The 24,987-nt window shown below is 41.4% G+C and overlaps 1 protein-coding gene across 1 annotated transcript in view; it reads left to right on the forward strand.

The window, feature by feature from the left end:
• TENM1 (teneurin transmembrane protein 1) overlaps positions 1-24,987 on the forward strand; it is an 828,896-nt gene that overhangs the window by 784,514 nt on the left and 19,395 nt on the right. Inside the window, exons 24-27 of the mRNA XM_051969260.1 lie at positions 10,013-10,379; positions 13,033-13,543; positions 19,367-19,539; positions 20,783-21,018. Of these exons, the coding sequence (XP_051825220.1) occupies positions 10,013-10,379; positions 13,033-13,543; positions 19,367-19,539; positions 20,783-21,018 (1,287 nt within the window). The remainder of the gene's footprint in view (positions 1-10,012; positions 10,380-13,032; positions 13,544-19,366; positions 19,540-20,782; positions 21,019-24,987) is intronic.

The raw sequence follows: 24,987 nt of genomic DNA on the forward strand, positions 1-24,987 counted from the left end.
TGTTTTCATTGTTGTTGGATGGTGATTCCATCATGGAAAAGATTAAGCAGAAAAAACCATGAAGCATAGGGGACTTTGTACTGTAGAGAACTTGCCAGATTTTGGAACCACGGGTCCTCTGGACTCTCAACTCAAGCTCTTTAAATATGTATGAAGTATAACTGAGAATGCTTAGCATGCCGCCATTGTTTGTATGCCCAAATAAGTATCTGTTAACTGACCTTTTGTGCCCAACAAATGTCCAGTCAGACAGCCTCTGGAGTGGTTGCCCACTAAGTATGTGCTGTGAACAATCCATTTGAGGCTTTGTGAAAATGTAACCAATGAAGTCTTCTCTCTAATATTCATTGGAAACATTACCATGTGGAAGAGAGAGAAGACAGTTTATAGAACCAGAAATGAACTTTTGAGCAAAGCAATCACAAACTTTTCTTCCTGTAGACGAATGCCCATTTATATCTTATCTCCATGGTGAAAATGTTTAATAGTTTCTTCCAGAAATATTACCCTATGAGAAAAGGTTAGAAGTAGTTACTGAAATGAGCAGGTGATCAATGAAAAAAAATTTCCAAAAATAGTGCAAGGATACTTTGGCCTTCTAAATTGCTTTGAGGGCCAAGGGGAAATAGAAGCCAGGTATAGTCTGTCAAGCTAGGAATCGCATATTAACAAACCGCAACAGGAAGTTTTCTATAACTTATTCACAGGAAGAAACTGGGCAAAGCATGGTTTCTTGTGCTCACTCTTGAGAAGGAAAAAATAGCTACCTTTTCCTACATACAGCTCACAGTGCTCTCTTCCTTACTCTGAATTCCCTCGATGTCAAGATTACATACTCCTTGGATTATTCTCTTCTTCAAGAGTTCTCAACAACCATTTTTATGTTATGAACCACCTTGGCCAAAGCCGATGGACCCCTTCTCAGAATAATATTTAGGAATGTACAGGGTGAGAAATGAAGCTATTTATATCAATGCATGGTTATTTTTAGAAAAGATCACAGACCCCAGCCCTGCTTTAGTTGGCTCATATGCTTGCCTCCTGGATCTCTAAGAAGATGCTGAGTTCCAAATGGCTATAGATCATGTCTTTTATTCCTCCCCCTTGTTTCTTCAAGAAGCTTATATTTAACATCTACTATATACAAAACATTTGGAAGAGTTGCAAAATGATTAACATGTGGCAGCTGTTTTTTAATAATTAACACATAGGAGGAAAAGAAAGGCAAGTTCATACAGCAGTGCCCCACTGGGATGGTATATAACAAGTGGGGAAGAGACAGTTGGGTAGGAGTACAGAGGAGAGAGGCGGTATTGATAGAAGAAGAAAGGTTTTTTAAAAAACCTTTTAAAAGGTTATAAAAAAATAATAAAAAATTTTTTAAAAAGGTTTAAAAAAAATCTTGACTAGCATGAGTATTGAGAGTAGCTTCCTGAATCTGGATTCATTTCCACCTACCCGTTTTCTTACATCTGCTATACCTAGTACTGGACACAAAGTGGGAGCTTAACTTAATTGAATTAAGTTAATTAATTGAATTAAAACCAAAAAAGAAAGAAAAAAAGATGTTGGAGGGGAAAATGACTTTAAAGTCCCTCATGAGAACTGTTGAAAGAGTGGGGTTCTCTGTCAATAAAAAGTTATTATTAAAAAAAAAAAGAAAGAGTGGGGTTCTTCAGCACACATGATAAACCTCAAACCAGAGAGACACGGACGTCAGGTCAGCAAATAGTATCATGTCAAATACAGCCTTCCTACAGTCGCATTCATGTCTAGAAACCAATTAGCTAGAGTCTGCAGGACATGTATTTTTCATCTCCTACCAATAGATAGATAACTGGGACTGAAAATTCAAAACTGGAAGCAGTGACACATACAGAAATGCTATTTCAAAACCCAAAACTTCAGAAGATTCAGGAGACATAAGGAAGGGACAACAGAAAATTGAAGCAGTTGTGCTTATTATGAACATGAGATAACAGCAATTAGGGCAGCAGATTCATCTAGAGGCTGATGCTGATAGCTTGGAAGGAGTGTGTGGAAATGGTCAGAGCAGTAGACAATTTGAAGATTTTTCAGTCTTCTAAGTCGTTGCGGTTCTGGGATGAAAACATTTCAGATTCTGGGCTTATTGGGTCTTTATAAATTAGAAAGACCTTGATGCTGTGGAACAGGGCTGCTTATCATCATGATGTCTGATCATTTTCATCTTGGGGCCAGGATGATCAGTAGAAATGGAAAGTGTCACTCTTCCCTCACTGGGCTTAAATGATACCTGGATATGGCTACACAGATTCATTTGGGTCAGAAATAACTTTTAAGCAGCAATTCTATGCATGTTGTTTCCTGGGGGGTTCTTTCTCAACAGGAGAGCTGTTCACATCTGCAATGGGATGTTTGAGGAAACATGACCTGGATGAGTCTCTGCTGTTCCTCATTCTATCTTCATTAATTTCCTGCCCTCTAATTGTGGCTGTCCTTTTCTCTCTACACTCTGTCAGTGACTTCAATGACTGTCATGGGTTTAGTTGTCTCTTTGTAAATGACTTCCCCATCTGTATATCTAGCCCTAAGCTCTCTCCTGTGCTTCAGTCTCATAAAAGTAACTGCTGGTTGGACATTTCTCAGCAGATGTCATGGAGACATCTCCAATCCAATATGCCCAAGTCAGAAATGGTCTTTCCCCAAAAACCATCCTGTTCCCTACTTTCCTATCAAGGGCACCACCATCCTTTCAGTCTCCTGGGCTCAGAGCCTTGGAGTCTTGTGCTTTTCCTTCTTTCTCACCCTACAACTCTAATCTTTTACCAAATCACTAACAATGCTACATCTGTCTCTCGCACATCCATCACATTCTTTCTACTCATATAGCAATCACCCAAGTTCATGCTTTCATTACCTCTCATTACCTCTCACATTAACCTCCTATGTGACTCTTGAACCCCTCTCTTCCTCCATTCCTTCAAATGTAGCTGCTAAAGTGATGCTCCTGGCACTCTCCTGCTCAGAAAGCTCCAATGGCTCCCTTTTCCCCGCTAGGTTAAAATACAAACTCTTCTGTTTAACATTAAAACCTTTGTGATCTGAATGCATCCCATCTTTCCAGATTCATGTGACATAATGGACTCTGTGGCCCAGACAAACTGGACTAGGTCCTAAGTCTTCCAGTTTCTGTGTCTTTACCCAGGCTGTCCCTAATACCCAGAGTGCATTGATTCTCTTGTCAATACTACTTCTTAAAATTCCTCACTTCATTCAGAATTTAAGTATCACCTCTTACAAGAAGCTTTTCCTTGTTTCTCCATCTGCTAGTGCGCTCCTCTTTCACACACACACACACCCAAATTTTTTTTTATTTTTTTCACATTTACTTATATAGGTATCTATTTCCCCCTTCGTCCTATAAGTTCCTTGAGCATGATCAGATTGCATTTTTTTTATGCTCAACATATAGCTGTCCAGCTTGACACATATTGAGTGCTTAATAAATGTTTGTTAGTTGATTAATTGACCTATTAAGGAGTTTTAGAAGAGGTTCTAGGCCCCTAGATAGAAGAGAATAAATTTTAGGTAGAAGTGAATAGCACTCCCCTCCACCAAGGCAAAGAAGCAAATCATTTGAGAGTAATCATGTCTCTCCTGTTCTGTACTTGAAAAGGTGATTTTTGGAATTCAACTGAAAAACTATAGACACGTGTCCCTACTGAATTTTGTCCTTTCGAGTCAGCCCAATGCTTCAGCCTGCCAAAATCTTTCAAGATTTGAATTAATCCTTCAGTGTGTTATCTATTACTCTCAGTTTTGTATGATCAGAAAATGTGATGTTACCTCTGCCTTTATCAAAGACATTCATAGAAAAATTGTAAACAGCACAGGGTCAAGCACAGATAGATCCCTGGAACGCTAGACTTCAGACCCTCTGCAAATAGAAAGTCCTCTGACATTTAAATCTCTTCAAAACCCTTCCCAGTCTTCCTAGTTTGGCCCTCCCCACACTTTCCCATCCAGCCATACCGTACTACTTGCTCTTTCAAAACATGATCTTCTACTCTGACCTCGGTTCTTTTGTATTGGTTGTTCCCATGCTTAAAATTCTCTGTGTCCTCATTCCTGTCTCTTGTAATCTCCGATTTCCTTCAAGATTAAGTTCAGGTGCCTGCATCAAACCTTTCTCAATCTCCCCAGTTGCTACCACCTTCCCTCTCAAAACTATCTTGTATTTGTTTTGTCCATTTGTGGACATTATTGTCACGTTAAATGTGACATTTAAGTCATCGATCTGGATGTAAGGTTGAGGATCTGGATGTAAGGTTGAGGAAAGTTCTCCTTCCCCTGGCTCCCACCTTTGGAGTTTGGGTGTCGCCAGTCAGTACCCACAAAACCCAGGAATTCCTCTGTGGCTATCACCATGACTTCAGTTCAGAATCCCCACTTATTCTGGGTATCGCTTCTATGGGCGTCCTTAAATCTCTGGGATGGGAAGTAAACAACTGTCTCCTTCAAACTACATCTCCCACAAACCTGTGTAGCCAAGCTCCATCTCAAAAAACTGCTTGATATGTCTATACTTATTTATGTTCATGTTATCTTCCATATTAAAATGTAAGCTCCTTGAGAGCAGGGACTGTTTCATTGTTTTGGATTTGTATTCCCAGCACCAAGTATAGCTAAGTCAGTCAGCACTTAAATGTGTGATTGATGGATTAAGTGACTGAGCCAACAAGGACTCCTCCTCAAACCAAGTCATTCAATTAGTTTCAAATGCTTATTGTCTAGTCTATACATTTCCATCTTTTCCACAAGAATACTATGAGAGGTATTGGCATATGCTTGCCAAAATATAAGTAACTATATGCCATTCTCACGATCTCCTCATTTATTAATAATCATATCAAAAAGTGAGATAAGGTTAGTCTGACATGACTTATTATTAATGAAGTCACGCTGTATTCTTGTAGTCACCACCTTTCTGGATTGTTACTAATCATTTCCTCAGTGATTTCTCAGAGAATTTCCCCAGTAACCTAAGTCACAATCACCAGACGATACTTTGCAGTATTTTGTTCTCTTTCTTTTGGAAGTAAGGACATTTTCTTTTCTCCAGCCCTGTGTACCTCTTTTGTTTTCAAGAGTCTTTCAGAGATCACTGATAGTGGCTCAGCAGTCGCATCAACTGGTTGTTTCACTAAATAAGAATATAGCTAATTTGGACCTCTTGATTCTTCAGAGACAACTTGGTGCTCTCTTACTGTCTCTGTTTATCTGTCATATCAAGATAAAGGGTTCTGTCTTAACTTCCCAGTTCTGCCGGCAAAAACAAAACCAGGCTCAATGGGGAGAAATTACAATGAGACAGAATTATGGCTTGAAGTCAGGGCCAAACTTCCTACCATACAAAAGTAGCTAGCTCCCTTCCAATAAAGGTCTTCAAGCACAAACTGAATGATCACTTCTTGGGTATGATGTAGTGGGCATTCTTTTTCAAATATGGATTGGATTCAACAGTCACAAAGTTTTCTTCAATCTCTAATAATCTCTTCTTCTTGCATTGTCTTCCATGGGTTTTATTTCCCCCATAATTTTTGCCTGTTACAAACAAGGAAAAGAGATGCCATTGCTTTCCTAAGAGGTGTCATCAGGCTTTCCAGTTGAGGGAAAGATACTTTCTCTAGAAGGCTTTTATTCTATTCATTTTATAAATCTGAAGAAGCTCAGGCAATATCGGTGTCAAATAACGTGAAGGCCATTTGAAAATTGACAGAAAGTGATGCTAACAATCTGGAGCCATGAAAAACTAGAATGTAGAATTGGCAGAGCACCTAGCAAGGAGAGCTCAGCCCCGTCATTCACTGTATCTTCCCTGGGGCTGGTGCACTGCATAAAAGATAATCACATACTCCCTGAAAAGCCACCCTGAAGAGACCTCCAAGATCAAAATCAAACAGAGTCACTTTTTAAATGAACTAAAGGGCTCAAAGTATAGGGAAGAAAGGAGATTAGGAGTGTCGTGTTTGGGACAGGGCTTGTGGGCAGGGGGGGGGGATCTTTTTGGAAACACCTGTTTTTTTTTTTTGTTTTTTTGTTTTTTGTTTTTTTAGTGAGGCAGAACTCTAAGATGAAAATTAGAGTGATGGATGATCTGTAGGAACTTTTGAGACTGATCCATAAAAAAAATTTTTAAAAGTCAGCCAGGAAGCAGACCTTCGAATTCCTGTAGGATCAACATAATGGAGATAGCAAAAGAAATGAGTAGTAGCATCACATGGAGCATCACCAGCAGGCTAAGAGCTCTGATACAAACCAGAGAGAATCTTGAGTAATGGACTCAAAACTGTTAGCTGTGGAAGTAGTTATATAGGTGGAATATGATTTCCAGAATGTGGTCAAGAAATCCAGTGATATTTTTAGACAAAGAAATTGAGAAGAAAATCTGACTGATGTTCCCTTCCCCAAGGCAGATCACAAACGTTTTCTGCCTTTAATAGAGAGTCTTCAAAGTTATCTGTGTCATGACTTAGAGCCATAAGTCATCTTAGAAGCTGAGTTAGTCCAATCTTCTCCTTTTGCAGATAGGAAGTCTCATAGAACTTTGGTGTCTTACTCAACGTTATAGCGTCCCAACCCAGGGACTCATTGGAGTCCAAGCCCAGTGCCCTTTCTATCACGCCACACTCTCTCTCCTTATGTGTTGCTATGACCACAAAAGTGTATTTCCTGGTAGCCAGCCTCTTTAAATTCCATTTCCCAGGAGGCATTACTAGGCCTCTTCTAGAAGTCTTTCCAGTTTAGAAAACCTGCTAGAACTGAGTAGGATTTCCTTTAGAAGGTTTTATTCTTTTTCATGTCATTCTACTCCATAAAACTCTATAGTTCCCTTGGGGAGATAGAATATTACCAGAGAGGGAAGGAAAATTGTCTTCATTTTTATGGATTCCATTGTCCTTAGCACTTCTTAGCATTTTGAGTTGGGCTAATAAATAAGGTCTATCCTATCTCATTTGTATTGTTATTCCCTGTGTTGGCCCAGGAAGCGACAGCCCTTTAACTTCTCAGTGGAGACCTAAATCATCAGTATGCTAGAGCCATGTTCTACTAGTTTGTGAAAGTCGGTTGTTTAAATTTTCAGCATGAGCATCTACTTTTCAGAAATCAGCAAACTATACAAGTTAGGGCTCGATTTATGTTTTGTTGATTGTCTAGAGTCTAGACTTAAGAAAATGATGGGGGAAAAACATTAGTGCAATTTACACTTTAAAGTGTGTCAGACGTGTGTATAAAAATATTTGTGAAAGAAAGAGGATTTTTTTTATAATTGTCCTTCAGAAGCAACAAGTTGGTGAACATTGAAACAGTCTGTTCCTCCCTTGGCCTCTCCCTCCGGTTCAGTCCTTTGGATGAGAAAGCTCCCTGTGGAGCCTACTTCACAGTTCCTTAGGGCCTCCTCTGTGGGTTGTCCTTCCTAGACTGCCCTGCCAAGTTACATATAAACTTACTTCCATTATTAATAGATCCATTCTGTGGGAACTCAAGCCCTTCGGTGGCCAAGGGTAGAGAAAAAAAAAGAGGACAGTCTTGGAAGTAAAGCTGTCCCATTACCACTGACCCCTGAGTAGGAGAAGAGAGGAGGTGAAGATTTTCAGTAATTTATCTTCCTAGCTGAACTGGGTTTTGGGTTGAAGAAGGATGGGGAACAGCCAGCATGGAGGACAAAGTTCCTGGAAATCCATCCAGGATGGAAAGAGCTGGAGAGCTGGAAAGAGCTCTCCTCATATTGGAGAAATCTTTGTTAAACATTTATTAGCATATCTCTGCCCAAAGCCTCCAAGATTTAACTTAGTCTACATAAATCCAAAGCTTTGGTTCCAGATCAGTGAATCTGGCAATTTCTTTTTCTTTTCAGAATGGTTTGGGGGTTGTCATGTAGCTATAGCCCAAGAAGTGCCCGGAAATCGGGAAAATAAATGGGGTGCGATGGGAAAAGTTAAAAGGATATTATAAGTGTGACAATCACCATAGAGAATACATATGGTACCTCATATCCATCCCAAAGGGGTATGCCCAGAATTGCCCCGGGAGATCCGTACCTGGGAAGACACATCAGCTACACTGAGTTCCAAAATTATCCATTTCTCTGAGTACTTTTCGGGATTAATTAGTTAAATCCGGGCTATACATCTGGATATTTAATTTGCATTTGAATTTTCCCCCATAGGTTCCTGATGCTTTATTTGATTCAAATTCTAAATTAACAGGATTTTTAAACCACCTGTGGGCCTGTTTGGTCTGAAAGTCATATCCCTTCTAGACAAGTTTTCAATTAGCGTAGGAAGCATGTAGAAGACTCAGGAAGAGTTAGTGCTGTCAGGATCTGACATCCCACCAGTTCATTTTTCTCTGCCCAAGGTTAGTTCTCAGGGAAATCAAGCTTGTGGGGGTGGGGAAGCGGGAAGGAGAAGACAAGTATCAGCAGCTTGTCTGTAAACCAATGACCTTTTACGGCCATCTATTTTTTAAATTAATTGATTGTGACGGAGTGGGACAACTGTCACACATTTGGACAGATTCCCAGGGTATCAGTTCACTAGAGTTTCTGATGATTTCCACTTCCGTCTCCCCCCCCCCACCCCTTTTCTCCCAGCATCCCACTGCAGAAAACTGTAGTTTATTGCCACACAGACCAAGAGCTAGAGGCTAGTTGAACTCAAGGGAATCTATTTGCACTCCATTGCCAATGGCCCCCAGTAGTTTGCAGTTCTGGGATCTCTCTCTAGCTAATACATGTAAATTCTTATTCCCAGAGCAAGCTCAAATGGATCCGTTTATATATTAGATCATATATTATATAAATGTCTTGGTGACAAATAGAGTTTCTCATTTCAAGGAAGACTCCTTCAAAAACTCAACTTGGAAAAGGTGTAGGAGAAAAAGGAAAGAAAGAGGGAAAAGGAGGGAAATAAAGGCAGGGATGGGGGAAGCAACAGGGTAGATGGAGACTAGGAAAATCAGTGCCCAATCTACAAATCAACCACACATCTTTCGGCCTAGCAGTTTGAGATACCCAGCTACTCAGCTAACTCATATGGGAATCAAAAGGGACCCACACAGTCTGGTTAGGTTTCTCAGAAGCACAAAGGCCATTTTAGTCTCTGGAAACTGCCCAAGGGTAACTTTACTTGATGGCCAAGGAAACAACCACCATAGCCGGTGTCTTTGGGAGGCAATAATCAGTCCGATAAATACGACTGATATTACGGGCTTAAATTAAATCGGGCGAGGTGGAGAATTAAACAGCTTATCTTCCAGGTCTAAGCCTTTATCACAAGGGCAGCCTTGCGAGTGCAGAAGAGATAATTGTCAAAACGGTGTGCCCACTCTGCCTGGCCGGTTGTGCTCTGTCCCAGGCTTTCCGAGCAGGGTTAACGGGAACGATGAGTCCCCCGGTTTTATTTTCATATCAGCAGCTCAAGTTGAGCAAAATAGGAATTTGGTAGGGGGATAAATCCCCTTCGTCCCCTTTTTTGCTCTCACGCACTGGGGGACGATGTTCATGATCGTAATACCCACTGAGAGCTGTCTGTAACTTAGTGTACAGCCAGCAACGTAGAGGCCAAGGAATGGAGTGGACACACGAGAAGACAATGCTCTGGCAGCTTGGTGCAGGGGAGAGAGGAAGACTTAAGTTTAAATCCAGCCTCAGACACCTAATAGCTGTGTGATTCTGACAAAGTCACTTAGCTTCTCCTTGCCTCAGTTTCCTCAGCTAAAAAAATGGCGATAATAACAGTACCTACCTCTGGATTTCTGTGAGGATCAAATAAGAGTTGTAAAGCGTTTAGCACAGTGCCCAATATATAGTGCTGCATAAACATTAGCTATTTTTATTCTTATTAACCATTCTGAAAAACAGCCAACCACATGAATGAAAATGAGTTTTTCTTTCCCATTAAAAGTATTCCATTGCCAGCATTTGGCAAGATATCCAAATCTAATCTGTGCCCTATTCTGTTTGCAGGTGCGATTGGAGTGGCCTACAGACCTCGCTGTCAATCCCATGGACAACTCTTTGTACATCTTGGATAACAACATTGTCTTGCAAATTTCTGACAATAGAAGAGTCCGGATTGTGGCCGGGAGGCCCATCCACTGTCAAGTACCGGGAATAGATCATTTCTTAGTCAGCAAGGTGGCGATCCATTCAACACTGGAATCCGCCAGGGCCATCAGCGTCTCTCACAGTGGCGTCCTCTACATCGCTGAAACAGACGAGAGGAAAGTGAACCGCATCCAACAAGTCACAACCAATGGCGAAATCTCTCTAGTCGCTGGAGCACCCACAGACTGTGACTGCAAAATTGATCCCAACTGTGACTGTTTTTCAGGTACAAGCTGACTATAATTTTCTCTATAACAGAGATCACCACCCTTAGCTATTTTCTGTAGGAATTATAACTACCATATGATTTACCAGCATCTAGAGGAGACGAGTTTTTCATCTTTTTTTGGGTGTTCTAGACCCTTTTGGCAGTCTTATAAAGCTTCTAAGCCACTTATGAAAATTAGGCTTTAAAATGTTGAAGGAAGTGCTACATTTCAATTAGAGGGTAGCTAAAATTAACATGTAATATTTATCCTCCAAGACCGCAAACCCCCTTAGAATCTGCTCACTGATCCCTTGGAGATCCATGAACTTCAGGTTAAGATCACCTACTCTGGAAGGAAAACACTGAAGAGAATGAGCCCTGGATTTGGAATCAGGAAATTAAATCATCTTTCCTAGCTCCACGTAGTCTAGTTCACTGTATGACCTTAGGTCAGTTACTCAGACTCTTGTGGTTGAGCATCATTTCTCAAATTAGGAATAACAACACTTATCCTATCCATATCACAGTATTTCAAGAGACTGTAATTGGTATGACTATGGATTTGGAAAGTTCAGTAGGCTAAAAAAACGTGATTCATGTCAGGAAGTGTCCCAATTACCCTCTCCCCCTTTTTTATGCACTTATCACACTTAGAAACTAAGAAAATGTATCTCTTTTTGCATTTTGAAAAATAAAAAGCTATTATTATTTTAAAAAAGAAAGAAAGAACAAAAATATATCTCAGCGGCCCTAAGGCCATATATCCAAGCAATCACAGTTCATTCAAGTACTCAAAACTCTTTGGGACCCTTGCCTTCACTTTGTCTCAACTCTTTGACTGAGGAACTCACAGAATCACTCTCGTTCTTATGCCTATTGGCAGTTTTGTGACATCCCCTATCCCTTTCACTGCCTTTCAGACATTTTCACTTCTTGGCACTAAACCCCACCCTCACCCCGCTATTCTTGCCTGCTGTCCACTGTTCTCCTGAGGATTCCTGAGTTCCTTCCCTTCAATATCCAGAGCATAATACAAAAGCCCGATATACATAAGCTTAAAAACATAGTTAATCAAGGTTGAATGAGCCTCTAACTCAGGCCTTTAGACTCCAGGCCGCCGTACTACTTTTTATTCAAGTCAAAAAGGTCTTTGTGTCTTTCATGACCAATAAGAATATGGCACCAAGTGTCAAGAATATCACTTTGTGTGGACGTGTGGATGTCTATTTTCATTGGTACATGGATCTCTCATCCCCAAAGCAGATCAGCAATTCTTGTCGTTTCCTCAGTCACAGTATCTGGATTCAGATTCTAGTTTTGTGTCCTTGGATACTTCTTTGGGCCACAGTTTTCTCAAGTTGGATTAGATGAGGTCATCTGTGCTCTAAATTTTTGTTACTTTAGATTTCTTGAGGCCCAGGCATCCTTTTGGAAAGTTTGACTCCTGTTTTATTCCAGAGACTTTTCGCAAGAGGTCATCCACTAGCACTCACTGACTCTACAACAGAACTCTCCTCACGGTAACACAGTGATCGTATCAGCACCTCTCCTCTACTAGGAGCACGGCCCATACTTCATCCATGCACCATGCAGCCTTATTCAAATATTTGTCCAAGCCAGCACACTCATTTTCAATTTTCAGTTCAATAACTATTAAGCACTTACTTGATGCCTGGTACTGTGCTAAGCCTTAAGAATACAAAAAGAAAGCAACATTAGTCCCTGCTATCGTGGATCTTCCGTTCTACTGCAGTAGCTGGGAGAACACATGTGTTGCATCATTTTCAGTTGTGTCCAACTCTTCCCGACCCCATTTGAGGTTTTCTCGGCAAAGACACCGGAACAGTTTGCCATTTCTTTCTGCAGTTCATTTTACGGATGAGAAAACTGAGGCAAACAGTGTGAAGCATCTTGCCCAGGGTCACTCAGCTAGTCAGTGTCTGACGTCAGATCCTCCTGACTCCAGAGAGGATGCTCTATCTACCGCACTACCACGTAACTGCTGTGTTCCTCTTAAATTCTGACTTCTCTTGAGCCAAAGGAGGTTCTATTTGCCAACTTGACTTGTAATCTTTTAATCTATATCTCCATCCCCTTCTCCATATGTCAGTTTTGTTGATTATCAAGTATAAGGGTAGTCTCATTGTTTTCCCATGACCGATTTGCTGTTACGGCTGATTCTTTCATCAAAAGCCACGGTCGAGTTCCTGTGACCCCGAGAAACAAAATCAAAAGGAATGTCACAATGAAGGCTAGACCAGATGACTTTCAAGGTCCCTTCCCACTCTGGGCTTATGATCCTATATCCAGATCGACAATTCAGCCTCATTTTTTCATAGTCACACCTCATGCAGCCATGATTATTATGTGTTCTCATCACTCGAAATATGATCAGCAAGATTGAGGACTTGGGAAAATTGGTGTAACTGAGATAATTGCATCTTATTATTAATCTTCAGAGGTACCAATTCAAAAATTACACTGTTTTTAGATAATGGGCTTGAAATTCGGTGGGGGGCTAGAGGGTGGGGAGGAACAACTGGCTTGCTCAATCTTATTTCAAGAAACAAGCTCCTTGGTACCAAACAATGAAGTCAGTGCCCCACCTCCTGGTGTGATAGATTAAAAGCTTATAAGATCAACCACTAAAATAATGCTATTGCTTCTTCAGGTGATGGTGGCTACGCCAAAGATGCAAAACTGAAAGCCCCGTCTTCATTAGCGGTTTCCCCCGACGGTACTCTCTATGTGGCCGACCTGGGGAACATCCGCATCCGGGCTATAAGCAAGAACAAAGCTCACCTGAGTGACATGAACCTTTATGAGATTGCCTCTCCGGCTGACCAGGAACTCTATCAGTTCACTGTCAATGGAACCCACCTGTACACACTAAACCTGATCACCAGGGACTATGTGTACAATTTTACCTACAATAGTGATGGAGATTTAGGAGCAATTATTAGCAGCAGCGGAAACTCTGTTCACATTCGACGGGATGCTGGTGGGATACCTCTGTGGCTAATGGTGCCCGGGGGTCAGATGTACTGGCTAACGATAAGCAGCAATGGTGTCCTAAAAAGAGTATCCGCCCAAGGTTATAACTTAGCCCTGATGACCTATCCAGGAAATACCGGCCTTCTGGCAACCAAAAGTAATGAAAATGGATGGACGACTGTTTACGAGTAAGTCCTTCTGCTCGACTTTATTTTGAAATTGCTCTAAAATGGAAAACAGCCTTAGCAATTACTGAGAAATTCATGTAATTTTTCTCCAAGAAACTACAGCCAAGAAAGAGCATTTGTACCAACGCTAAATTCAGCCCTTTCTTTTTATCGGGTCGGCTAGTCGGCAGAGTCAAACCCCCGCTAGATGCCTAGCGGACACCCCTAAACACTTCCAGGGGGAACACTTAGAACATTGCTGGGGAAACAAGGCAAATGTCTATGGCAAAACTAGACATTTCTAAGTCGTTCGATTAATCGAGTCTCTATTAAGCGTCTACCGTGTGCCCAGTTATATGTGGGAGAAAAAAAGCTAGTACATGATCTCTGTGATGCAAGTATGAAATTTGGGGATATGCAGAAGATAGAGGAAAAACTCACTCAGATTCTGTCCACCTACCTCTAATGCCTTCCACCTCCAAAATTCACTCCTCAAAGATTTCCTTTTCAACTCTGAACCACCTGACCTCTCATTCAGCAGTCAGAATGCATTTCCTTCAAAGTCCTAACAAATCACTGTGTATTAGAAAGCGGTCAATAAAAAGTCATCGGGTATTTCCAGAAAACCTGTTATATAACTGGATGGATAAGGTTGAAAGCCTTATTGGCAGTTCATCAGAGCTCAAGATATTAGGAGTAGAAACTAACGTTGGGGCAGTCAGAGAATGCTCGAGCTAGAAAGGAGAGACTATCAATGTGGTCTCTCAGTTTGACCCCCTTCTTTTACAGATGGAAAAATGGACACTAGGAAGGGGTAGTGACTTAATGAAAGTCAGAAGGCCGGTTTATAGTGAAGGTCTTCCATCTCCTAGGTCCTCGGCTTCCTAGCCAAGGCAAAGAACATTTAAGATTTCAAAAGGGATAACCAAACAATAGCCGGAAGGCTAGATTTTTCACACTAGCAGCAGAGAGAAGTTGCAAGTACCATAGAAAGGAGAGAAAGTTTTGCTATGTCATCTGATGGTTGAGGTCCCATACCCAAAAGTGGAACCTGGGAGAAAATGGCCTGATTCAAAGGCCTTTGTCAGGACTGCTTTTGGAAAAGCAGCTAAGCTAGTGGTATATATTCATTCACCTCTCCATAATGTATGCAGATTATAACTCTGCGATGTATCTTGAGGCATGATGACAGCTGGGATTTTGCTGTGCCATAAATGGCATAATGGTGGGGGGAGGTATCTGTAGGGTGATATTGAGGGAGTGTTAACAAAATTGCTTTCTTTTAGGTTAAACCCGGTATTAATATGAGCAAGAGTTTCTGAAGGAGTAACCCAGAAACATGCTGGTTTCAAAGGAAAAACCACTTACAACATTGGCCCAAGCTATGGCCGATATCCTTGGGCAATTAAGAGTTAGTTGTTCCAACTGTAAGGAATAAATGAATGAATGTGGTGTGAGAAGATCCTGCTTTAGTCTAGGAAGTCTGGCTCTTAGTTGATATGACTTAAGTAAAGATCAGCTTAGGAAGGAGCACAACAGCTCCCACTAGCAGCAGAGAGAACTTGCCGTAGTTTGCTTTTCTAGAGCCAGGGTGCCTTTGACAATTTAATACCTACTTGTCCAGCGGTGAGAACAGAAGCTCCAACCTTAGGATCAGGACATTGGTTGTATGGCCCCTGGTATGGCACTCAGAGAAACCCAGCCCCATTACCCTTAGAGAGAACCACATCCTGGACCCTCCCCCTAGGGATTCCATATACTTGCTCTCTTGGGGAGCAACCATTTCCATGGCTTTCACTCATCAGAATTACTTGTGCCTCCTGATTTTGTTGGTAGTACTAAATGAAAAAGTCCTGTGTGGCAGCTCTGGGTTGCTCTGAGAGCATTTGATTAATACAATGTCCACCTTTCTGATTAGGAGGATGAGAAATCAGGCTCTTCTTAAAGGTCTCCATCACAAAAGAGAGAAGTAGAGTTTGGGCTGGAAATGTTCTGAGTCTGAAATGCAAAGACACTTGAAGCTAGCTGGTCAGGAAAGTGGAGTGAGGAGTGAGGAGTGAGGTCCCTCAGTTCTTTCTGAGCCAGATGCTTGCATTGCTGCTGTAGAAAAATTGATAGAAATTGACTATACCCTGAGTTCCTTCCCTTCTGATTTTCCAGCTAGTTATTTAAGAAAAACCTAGGGAGAAAGGACTAGTTGATGCTTTTAGTTCTCTACCTCTAGCTCATATTATCTCCTGAGGTTAAAAAAGAGAGAGAGAGAGAGAGAGAAGACATTTTGCTATGTCAATGGTTCCTTGACCTCTTTGATTTTCTCCATCAGTACAAATTACAACTCATCCACAACTTTTCCTCTTATGTGATTCTCGTCTGTGTTCATTCATAGACTATCCATAGACTATCTACCCAACATGCTAGAGGCCTTCCTCCAGCCTTCTTAAATTTTCTACTCAGCCTATTGGTCTATTAGCCATGACTCTCCCCATAGGCCTGTTCCACTATTTTTCTGATTATGCAGTTCTTCAATGATTATCATGTATCAGTCAGTACATATATAATTTGTACATATATACAAACCCACGCCATCCCTTATGGCTACTTTATAATCATAGGCCATCACTGCATAAAGCTACAGGCTATTTAAGCCCACTCTGCAACACTCTCTCTTGTCTTTTGTATCACCTGCAACATTGACTCAGCAGATATCGTTGAGCCCTAAGAGTCATAACTAAGCATGACTGCAGAGCTGGGTACATACTTCGTAAATGATGAATAGGTTAGTTCCCCCCAACAGTTACTGAACCTGTATTCTATTGGGCAAAAGAAATGAGTATTTGTGACATCAGATGTGTTTTTTTGAAGGAATGATCTTTCTCAGAAAAAAAATCACTTTTAAAGGTCTTTCTCCTGAACTCTAAACTCCATATTTGGATGCATTGCACAGTGACAAAGTCCGATGTTGAGTGTGAAAAGTGCCCTTTTTATATTCTTTAGTTTTCCCCCCAGAATTTGAAACTGAGTCCTCTAACTCCTACCCTAGCTCTTTTCTTACTGCAACCTCTCAGGGTGTATACAAGCAGTACTGTTGTGATACTCACCGCTTCCTGCATACTCTGTGTGTTCAATAACAACAGAAGAGCTGGGTGGTGGTGCAGAAGAAAAAGCTAAAGAGGCTGGGAAGTCAAGTACAAGCCTTAGTGCAAGCTGTCTTTGGTCAACTTTACTGAGGGAGTGATGATGACTAATATAAATGTATATCTCATCCCCAGAGATCAGTCTCTTCCAACACTGGCAAGGGAAAGAAAGGCTAATGCTAATGAGCTTGAAAGATAAAGCAGCTCTATGCAAAGCCATATCTGGGAAGGCTGCTTCTGTCCATCATCCAAAAGCTTCCCTATCATCTTAAGTGAGGGGAAATGTAGCCAGGTGAAGCCCTTTGGAAAACGGGAGCCTTGGGTTTAACTTAACAAAGATGCTACCCAAGGAGCTAAATTTGGGGTTTATGTGGGGCCAGGAAACATATTCAAAGATAAAATTATATATCCAGTGAGTTCTGTTCCTCCAGAGAACGAGAGCACTGGCTGCCCCAAGCATCTTAATGTTACTTAAAGCAGTTGAAGAGAGTTAGAGAACCATGAAGTAATAGGTACTGCCCTCAAGGATCTTGAGATTCTCTTACAAAAGAGGTTCTTAACCTTTTGTATGTCATGGCACAAAATATAGCTATGTATCTGTATACATCTACATATATATGTGTGTATGTGTGTTTGTTCACATAAGCACTACAATGTTGAAGCAGCTAGGTAGTTCAGTGAATAGAGTGTTAGGCCTCAAGTTCAATTCTGACACCTAATAGCTTTATAACTTTTAATCTCATTTTGCCTCATTTTCAACTATAAAACTGGGATGAAAACAGCATCTGCATCTCCTAGGGTTGTCGTGAGGTTCAAATGAGATGATGAGTATAAAGCGTCCAGCATGGTGCCTGGCACATAGTAGGTGCTTAACAAATGCTTCTTCCCTTTGGAATTCGGACGAAGTCTTTGGACCCTTTTTGTGATGCATGAAAGATTATGTAGGAAACCAAAGCACACTGAATTAGAGTTATCAAAAGAGTTTTAAAAACAAGTTTGTGGACTCAGATTAAGGATTCCTGTGCTAGTGCTAAGTAGCATCCATACACATATTGCCATTTAAAACAAAGTAAATACAAGGGAATTATAGTGTAATTGGTAGGCAGGGACTAGCAGCTTAGGAGAGGGGTCATATGAGCTGAAATTTGAAGAAAGCAAGTTTTCTAAGAGGCAGGGATGGGAAGTAGTGCGTGTAAGGGCACAGAGATAGGGGGTGAAATGTTATATATGAGACCAGTTTGAATGATATGGCTTTTTGTGATGGGGAGAGGGAATGTTTAGGTGCCAGACTGTTTTGAGCTTCTAATGCCAGAGGATTTTGTTCCTGATCCTAGGGGCCTTAGGGAGCAACTGGTGCTTCATGACAGGGAAGTAACATGGTCTCAGACCAGTGCTTTAGGCATATCAATTTGACAGACACATAGAAAAGAGATCTGAAAGAGGAGAGCCGTGGAACAGGGAGACCAGTTTGGAGAGGGGCTATTGCCATGGCATGTAAGCAAATGGTCTGCTCTTTGTCCACCCACAAGTATAGGACCTAAAGTTCTGTTTTGATTAATTGTTTTTACAACATTTTTCAAAATGGGATTGCCTGATGATGCATCCCCTTATTCCCTGCCCACCCAACTTGAGTGCCATTGGAGCCTGGAGCCTGAAAAATACTGTCCAGGGACAATTCAATAGCAGCTCAATTATTATTTCTTTGTCATTTTGCTAACGCTCACGGATGCTGCCCAAGCTTTAGCCCACTCGCCTGGGACAGAAAGAATCGAATCGCTTAATATTTTAAAGACAATCATGTGTATTAATATATTGAGTCATTTTCAACTTGCAAGGCAACAGTAATCATTTTCCCAGTGGATGCCTTTATTTGAATGAAGTATTTATTGTTCATAGTGCCATAAAACCCCAGATCCCCATCCCAAACCTTCCAGAGTGTGCCTTTTGATTTGGAGGACAGGGACAGTTCCAGCTCTCTCGGCTCCGTAGCTATCATCCAAGGTATAGAAACAGGTAACCAAACATAATGAACTGAGCTCTGAGATAACAGAAAGATCAGAATGATGCTGAAGTCGAGCAATTTGAGAATATTTTAATGAACACATTTCCATTATTCTCTATGGTCATTTATCCTGATAGAAGGGTTGATTTGGTCCAAATGCAACAACTGAAAAAGCAGCAAAAAGCCTTCCCCCCCAGCCCTCCGCCCCTTTCCCAAAACACAGTCAACTTTGGCCTTCTCACAGTTTGGAGCAGGAGCACTTTTTTCCTTGATTTGCAGCTCCCTCGGGTGGTGGATGTTTAGTGTCACAGCTCAGCCAAATAAACTTTGCAGCAAACCCAGAATTTGCTGATTCATCTCTTCCTCGCAACAGCGGGGATTTCTAAATCTGTTTCTATCTGCAATTCATTATCATTTGTGTTTTCTTCCCTTAAAACAAAAAAAGTTCAAAGTGCTTAGATTGAGTGACCATGAGCTCCTTGCCTTTTTGCACATCCTCAATGTTCAGCACTGTGCTGGGCAGATTGTAGGAACTTATAAAAGTTTGTTGAATTGACTTTGACGTTTCTGGCTTCCTTGGGGTCACAGATCATTCACGTAGCACAACATGAATGATGCTTGGTAACACTCGGTTATGTGGTCTTAGCTGTGCAGAAGCTTATTGTTATGTCGAGATGTCTCACGGTTGATTTGTGTTGAATCCCCCAGATATGATCTTGAGGGCCATCTGACCAATGCCACCTTTCCTACCGGGGAGGTCAGCAACTTCCACAGTGACCTGGAAAAACTGACCAAAGTGGAGCTGGACACTTCCAACCGAGAAAACGTCATCACAGCCACCAACTTTACAGCCACTAGTACCATTTACGTTTTAAAACACGGTAAGCCAAGTTATCTTTAACTGTGGAAACTTGAAAACATCGTGTAAATGTGCCCTCTTCTTATTATGTAAATGTGCTTTTTCCCTCTCCTCTACCTCTTACCAATCTCAGGACCTATTGGTTTCCCAAAGTAAAATAACTGGTCAACTTAAGCTCGAGGGAACGCTATCAGCGTCTGCAGGTTCATATGGTCCAGTGAGAAGAGCTGGGTTTGCATTTGAATCCCACCTCTGCCACTCAGTCCCTTGGTGACCATGACTAAGTCACCACAGTGCAGGCAGATTCGAACTAAGTTCCTGACTCCCAGATTTGTGACCATTCCACTCCATCCCACACTTCCTAACTTAAGTTAACAAATTAACTTCTTAACATCCCCGCTGAGCTCACGTCCCAGCTCTTCTCCTTGTGACCACGGGTGAGGCACCATTCTGAACTGCAGTTCTCCCATATAAAAATGGTACAAAGGTACTAGAAAAGGTACATTTCTGTTTGATAACAGGACAACACTTCCTAGCCATTAGAACTATCCCAAAGTGGAAGGAGTCTGTAAGCAGAGGATGTCTAGCATGTTTGGTGTGTTATAATGGCCTGCAAGTCTCTTCTAACTCCCAAATTCTTTGATTTTGTGACTCATTGATGTAGAAGTTTTCTTCAAGTTCTAGATCTAATTATATTTCTAAATGAAATGAAATGTCTCATGGTTAGAATTGTGAGAGAGAGAGAGAGACAGAGACAGAGACAAAGAGAGACAGACAGAGAAGGAATTGTGGGAATGGCCCTCCTCTCCTGTTTATCCAAAACAACTTTCTTAGGGGGAAATGGGATTGAGTATATATTTCTTTTGGGGGACTTGGTAGAAAACTGTGTGCATAGCAAAAGCAGTAAAACATTCCAGGGCATCATAGCTATGCAGGAGCAGATCAGAGGTAGCCTTTGGTGAAAATCTTCTTTGAGAGTTGGAGGAGACAAGAGCAGTGCTGTTGAAGGACCTGAGTTCTCCTTGGGTCATAGGGAAGCTAAGTTTACCATATCAAACAAAACAGGCCTTCCTGACAAACCAGAGGGAATTCTCTTAAAATGGAAAAGAGAAAAACGTCAGCTTGCAGGTTTAGACTAGAATTTTTCTTCTAAGAAACCAAATCCAGAGCCTCCAAAATGGCCAGAATGAATATTTAGAGAGCCCAAAGGAGAACTCAGCCCACACATTCTGTCCCCCTCCCTAAAACTCTTATTCTGTCAACAGACAACACCCAGAGCACCTATAGAGTGAGCCCAGATGGGTCCCTCCGGGTCACCTTTGCAAGCGGCATGGAGATCAGCCTCAACACTGAGCCGCACATCCTCGCCGGTGCAGTTAACCCCACCTTGGGCAAGTGCAACATCTCCCTGCCCGGAGAGCACAATTCTAACGTCATCGAGTGGCGGCAGAGGAAGGAGCAAACCAAAGGCAACATGTCAGCATTCGAAAGGAGGCTAAGGGTAAGTCAAGCATATAAATCCCAGAACATTCTCGGCCAAGGCTGCGGACAGCATTCGTCAGGTCAAGGATCTAACAAACACTGCTGTAAAGCTGGTACTCTATTTTACATGGTGAGAGATGCAACTTGAGGCCAGTTAGTAAAAGAAATGATTTGTCTTCAGCTTTTCTAGGTTCCCCTTCCCCTAGATGATAGCATTATCATCATGCCCGTCACCTAGGCCTCCTCTCCCACCCTCAAGTTAACGCAGTCTAACTCTGCCAATGTCATTTATGCCCCCCCTCTGCTCTTAGAGCACTGCATGGAAAGAGAAATAATGTCATAGTCTCTGCCTTGAAAGAGTCCATAGCCCAGCAGAAGGAATGAGACAAAGATACACATAGTACATTGCCCATCCAAGGATGGGAAAGATTCCATGTATCTCAGAGGTGGTGGAAGGAAAAAGATTTGGGGAAGGCTATGTGGAGGAGGACACTGAAAGTTTCCAGTAGGTAGAGATGAAGTCACTTTTGCTACCTGTGCAAATATACAAAGGGCATTGTATGAAATGAGATAGGAAAGGTAGACCGGAGCCAGATTGGGGACAGCCTTAAATCTCAGGCCAAAGATTGTAAATTGTACAGGCAGTAGAAAGCTATTATTCAGGCAGGATTGGAGATCAAGAAATCGGAGGCAGAGAAACCAGTTGGACTGGTCCTAATGGCACCAATGGGCAGGGATAAAGGCTTGAACTAGGAGAGCAGCAATGAAAGTAAATAGAACACATGTGAGAAAGATAGTAGAGGTGATCCGGGATTCTATTGTCTTTCGAGTCAACCAGACTTGACGACCGATTAAACGTTGTGAACCAAGCACAAGTAAAAATGATTTGTAGCATCAAAAAAAAAGTAGGTAAGCGAGGAAGATGGACAAGTTTCTGGGGAAGATGAATCTCGTTTGGGGCATGTTGAGTTTCAGATAATGGCAGAACATCCAACTGGGCCAAGTGGCCATCTACAGAGAAGGAATGACTGAAGCCATGGGAATTGATGACATCACCAAGGGAGAAAGTACAGAAAGCAAAGAAATGAAGCGTCAAGGAAAAATTCCTGAGATTTGAGTGCTCAGAATAGAGAACCAGTAGAGACCAAGTTCAGAGGAGATGACCCAAGAGAAAGCATTGGCATGAAATCCAAGGGAGAAGATAGTATCAAGAGAGTAGAAACAGTCATGTTAAATGCTGCAGAGAGATTGGGAAGATAAATTCTGAGAAGAGGCCATCGGATTTGGTGACTTGTCGATATTAAGAGGTGATGCTCTTTATTAAAGCAGCCTTCACAGAGGACGGAATCAGAGACCAAATTGTAGGGGCAAGTTGAGGAAGTAAAAGCAGACAATACTTTTTTTTCTAGAAGTCACCAGTGAAGGGGAGAAGAGATGACAATAGCCTGAAAGAATGTCAGGGACTAGGGAAGGGCAGGCTTTCTGTTTGTTTCTAAGATTAGGATGTAAGACAAGGTCAGAGAGATTGGAGTTTGGGGATGGGAATGATCAATAGGAATTTGAGCTCAGGGAAGAAAGTGGGCCTGGAAAACAAGACTTGGTTGTCAACTACAGAGAGAGTCAACGGAAGCCACGGTAGCGGATGAGATTGTCAAGGAAGAAAGGATATGCAGAGAAAAGATGACCAAGGTCAGATCATTGAGCGCACTTTGGAAATAAAAGTCTCAAAAGTGAGAAAGAAGGAAGCAGTGGTCAGCAATGTCAAATGCAGCAATAAGATCAAGTAGAATTATGAAGCAAAAGGCCTTTAGATTGGAAGATGAGGACCACGTTAATTACTCTGGAAAGAAGATTTTATAAAAAATTACAAGATATTGCAAGAGATGTCATAAAATGGCTGGTAAAATGAAAAGACTGAAAATATAAGCTTTTGTTCCTAGAAATTTGGCCAATAAGGGGAAGAAAGAAAAATGACCAATTGACTTTATTTGAAAAGGAATATACATAATTTTTAAACTTCTTTTGGAGGATAGAAGAGAATAGGTCTGTGGCTATTTCCATGTCTCCCAAATATCCAGATAAAGGGTAACATAATTGAGATGTTTTCAGATAGTACTGGCCACATTCAGCAGTCCAAGGAGGTAGGGATTCCAAGAAATGTTTTTGATCAGGTTTTGGTTTTGTTGAGCAGCAGAGATTTGAGTATATTTGCAGGTGAAAGCAAAGGAGACAACGAACTGGGAGAAGTAGAAAATGCAAAGGAGAGTGGGAGTGATGAACTAAAAGAGATCCTAGAGGAGAAAAGATGGAGGGGGCAAAAAGTAGAAAGGTTAGTCTTGGTAAAGAGATCTAAGAAAGAGAGCTTTGGTAAAGATAACAGAGGCAAGAAATTGGAAGGCCCCATCCACTGGGGTCAGCCTCGATGTTTACCCTCTGAGCATTGATACTCCTCCATTTGGCAAGATTAGACACATACTTCCGAGGGTAAATGTGCCCGAGGGTAAATGAGTGTCAAGAGTAACTCAGGAAAGGAATGATAATATAAATCGATCAAGCAAGAGGGAATGGAGAACTGGTGCCAAAATTAGCAATAGTTGGGTTCGAAAAGAGATTTTTATAAAGGGTAAGAGTCCTGTATATGCAAGAATGTTTGTGGTAGCCCTCTTTGTAGTGGCCAGAAACTGGAAACTGAGTGGATGCCCATCAATTGGAGAATGGCTGAATAAATTGTGGTATATGAATATTATGGAATATTATTGTTTGGTAAGAAATGACCAATAGGATGATTTCAGAAAGGCCTGGAGAGACTTACACTAACTGATGCTGAGTGAAATGAGCAGGACCAGGAGATCATTATATACTTCAACAACAATACTATATGATGATCAATTCTGATGGACCTGGCCATCTTCAGCAATGAGATGAATCAAATCAATTTCAATAGAGCAGGAATGAACTGAACCAGCTACACCCAGTGAAAGAACTCTGGGAGATGACTAAGAACCATTACATAGAATTCCCAATCCCTCTATTTTTGTCCACCTGCATTTTTTATTTCCTTCACAGGTTAATTGTAGACTATTTCAGGGTCTGATTCTTTTTGTACCACAAAATAACTGTTTGGACATGTATACTTATTGTGTATTTAATTTATACTTTAACATATTTAACATGTATTGGTCAACGTGCCATCTGGAAGAGGGGATGGGGGGAAGGAGGGGAAAAGTAGGAACAAAAGGTTTAGCAATTGTCAGTACTACAAAATTACCCATGCATGTATCTTGTAAATAAAAAGCTATAAAAAAAAATAGAGTTGGGTTCGAGTCTCCCAGGCAGGTCATTTAAACATTAAGACTAAGCCACTAGGGACAGCCCGTGTACAGATACGGAGACAGATATGCCGAATGCGGCATATGAAGAACGAATAGCAAGTTGGCCAGTTGGACTAGGCCATAGAGTAGATGACAGGGACTAAGGTGCAATGAACAAAGAAAAGTAAGCTGAAGCCAGGTTGTAAAGGTCCTTAAAAACCATATAGAAGAGTCGTAATTTATCCTGGAAGCAGAAGGGAGTCATTGAAGTATTTTGAGCTAGGCCTGATCATACGTGTGCTTTAGGAATATTTCTTTATTAGCCATATCAAAAAGGATAGATATAGGAAGGATAGAAGGACTTATGATCCAGGAAACCAACTAAGACTCTACTGTAATACTCCAGGTAAGAAGTAATGAGGGCATGAACTAGAGTGATGGCCATGTGACTAAAAAAAAGGGAATGGATTTGAAAGTAGAATTAACTAAACTTGCCAACCATGTGGATATGGGAAGATAAGGAAGTATAGCTGGTGTTACTATTATTTCCATTTTCCAGAGGAGGAACCTGATTTTGTCTTAGGCAGGGAAATGGATCTGAGAATATATAGCTATGAAGTGATAAGAGCCAGGTTTAGAATCCTGATCTTCTGATCCCTACGCTGCCCCCATACTAT

Source organism: Antechinus flavipes, chromosome X (assembly GCF_016432865.1).
Source record: "Antechinus flavipes isolate AdamAnt ecotype Samford, QLD, Australia chromosome X, AdamAnt_v2, whole genome shotgun sequence".
Taxonomy (NCBI): Eukaryota; Metazoa; Chordata; class Mammalia; order Dasyuromorphia; family Dasyuridae; genus Antechinus; species Antechinus flavipes.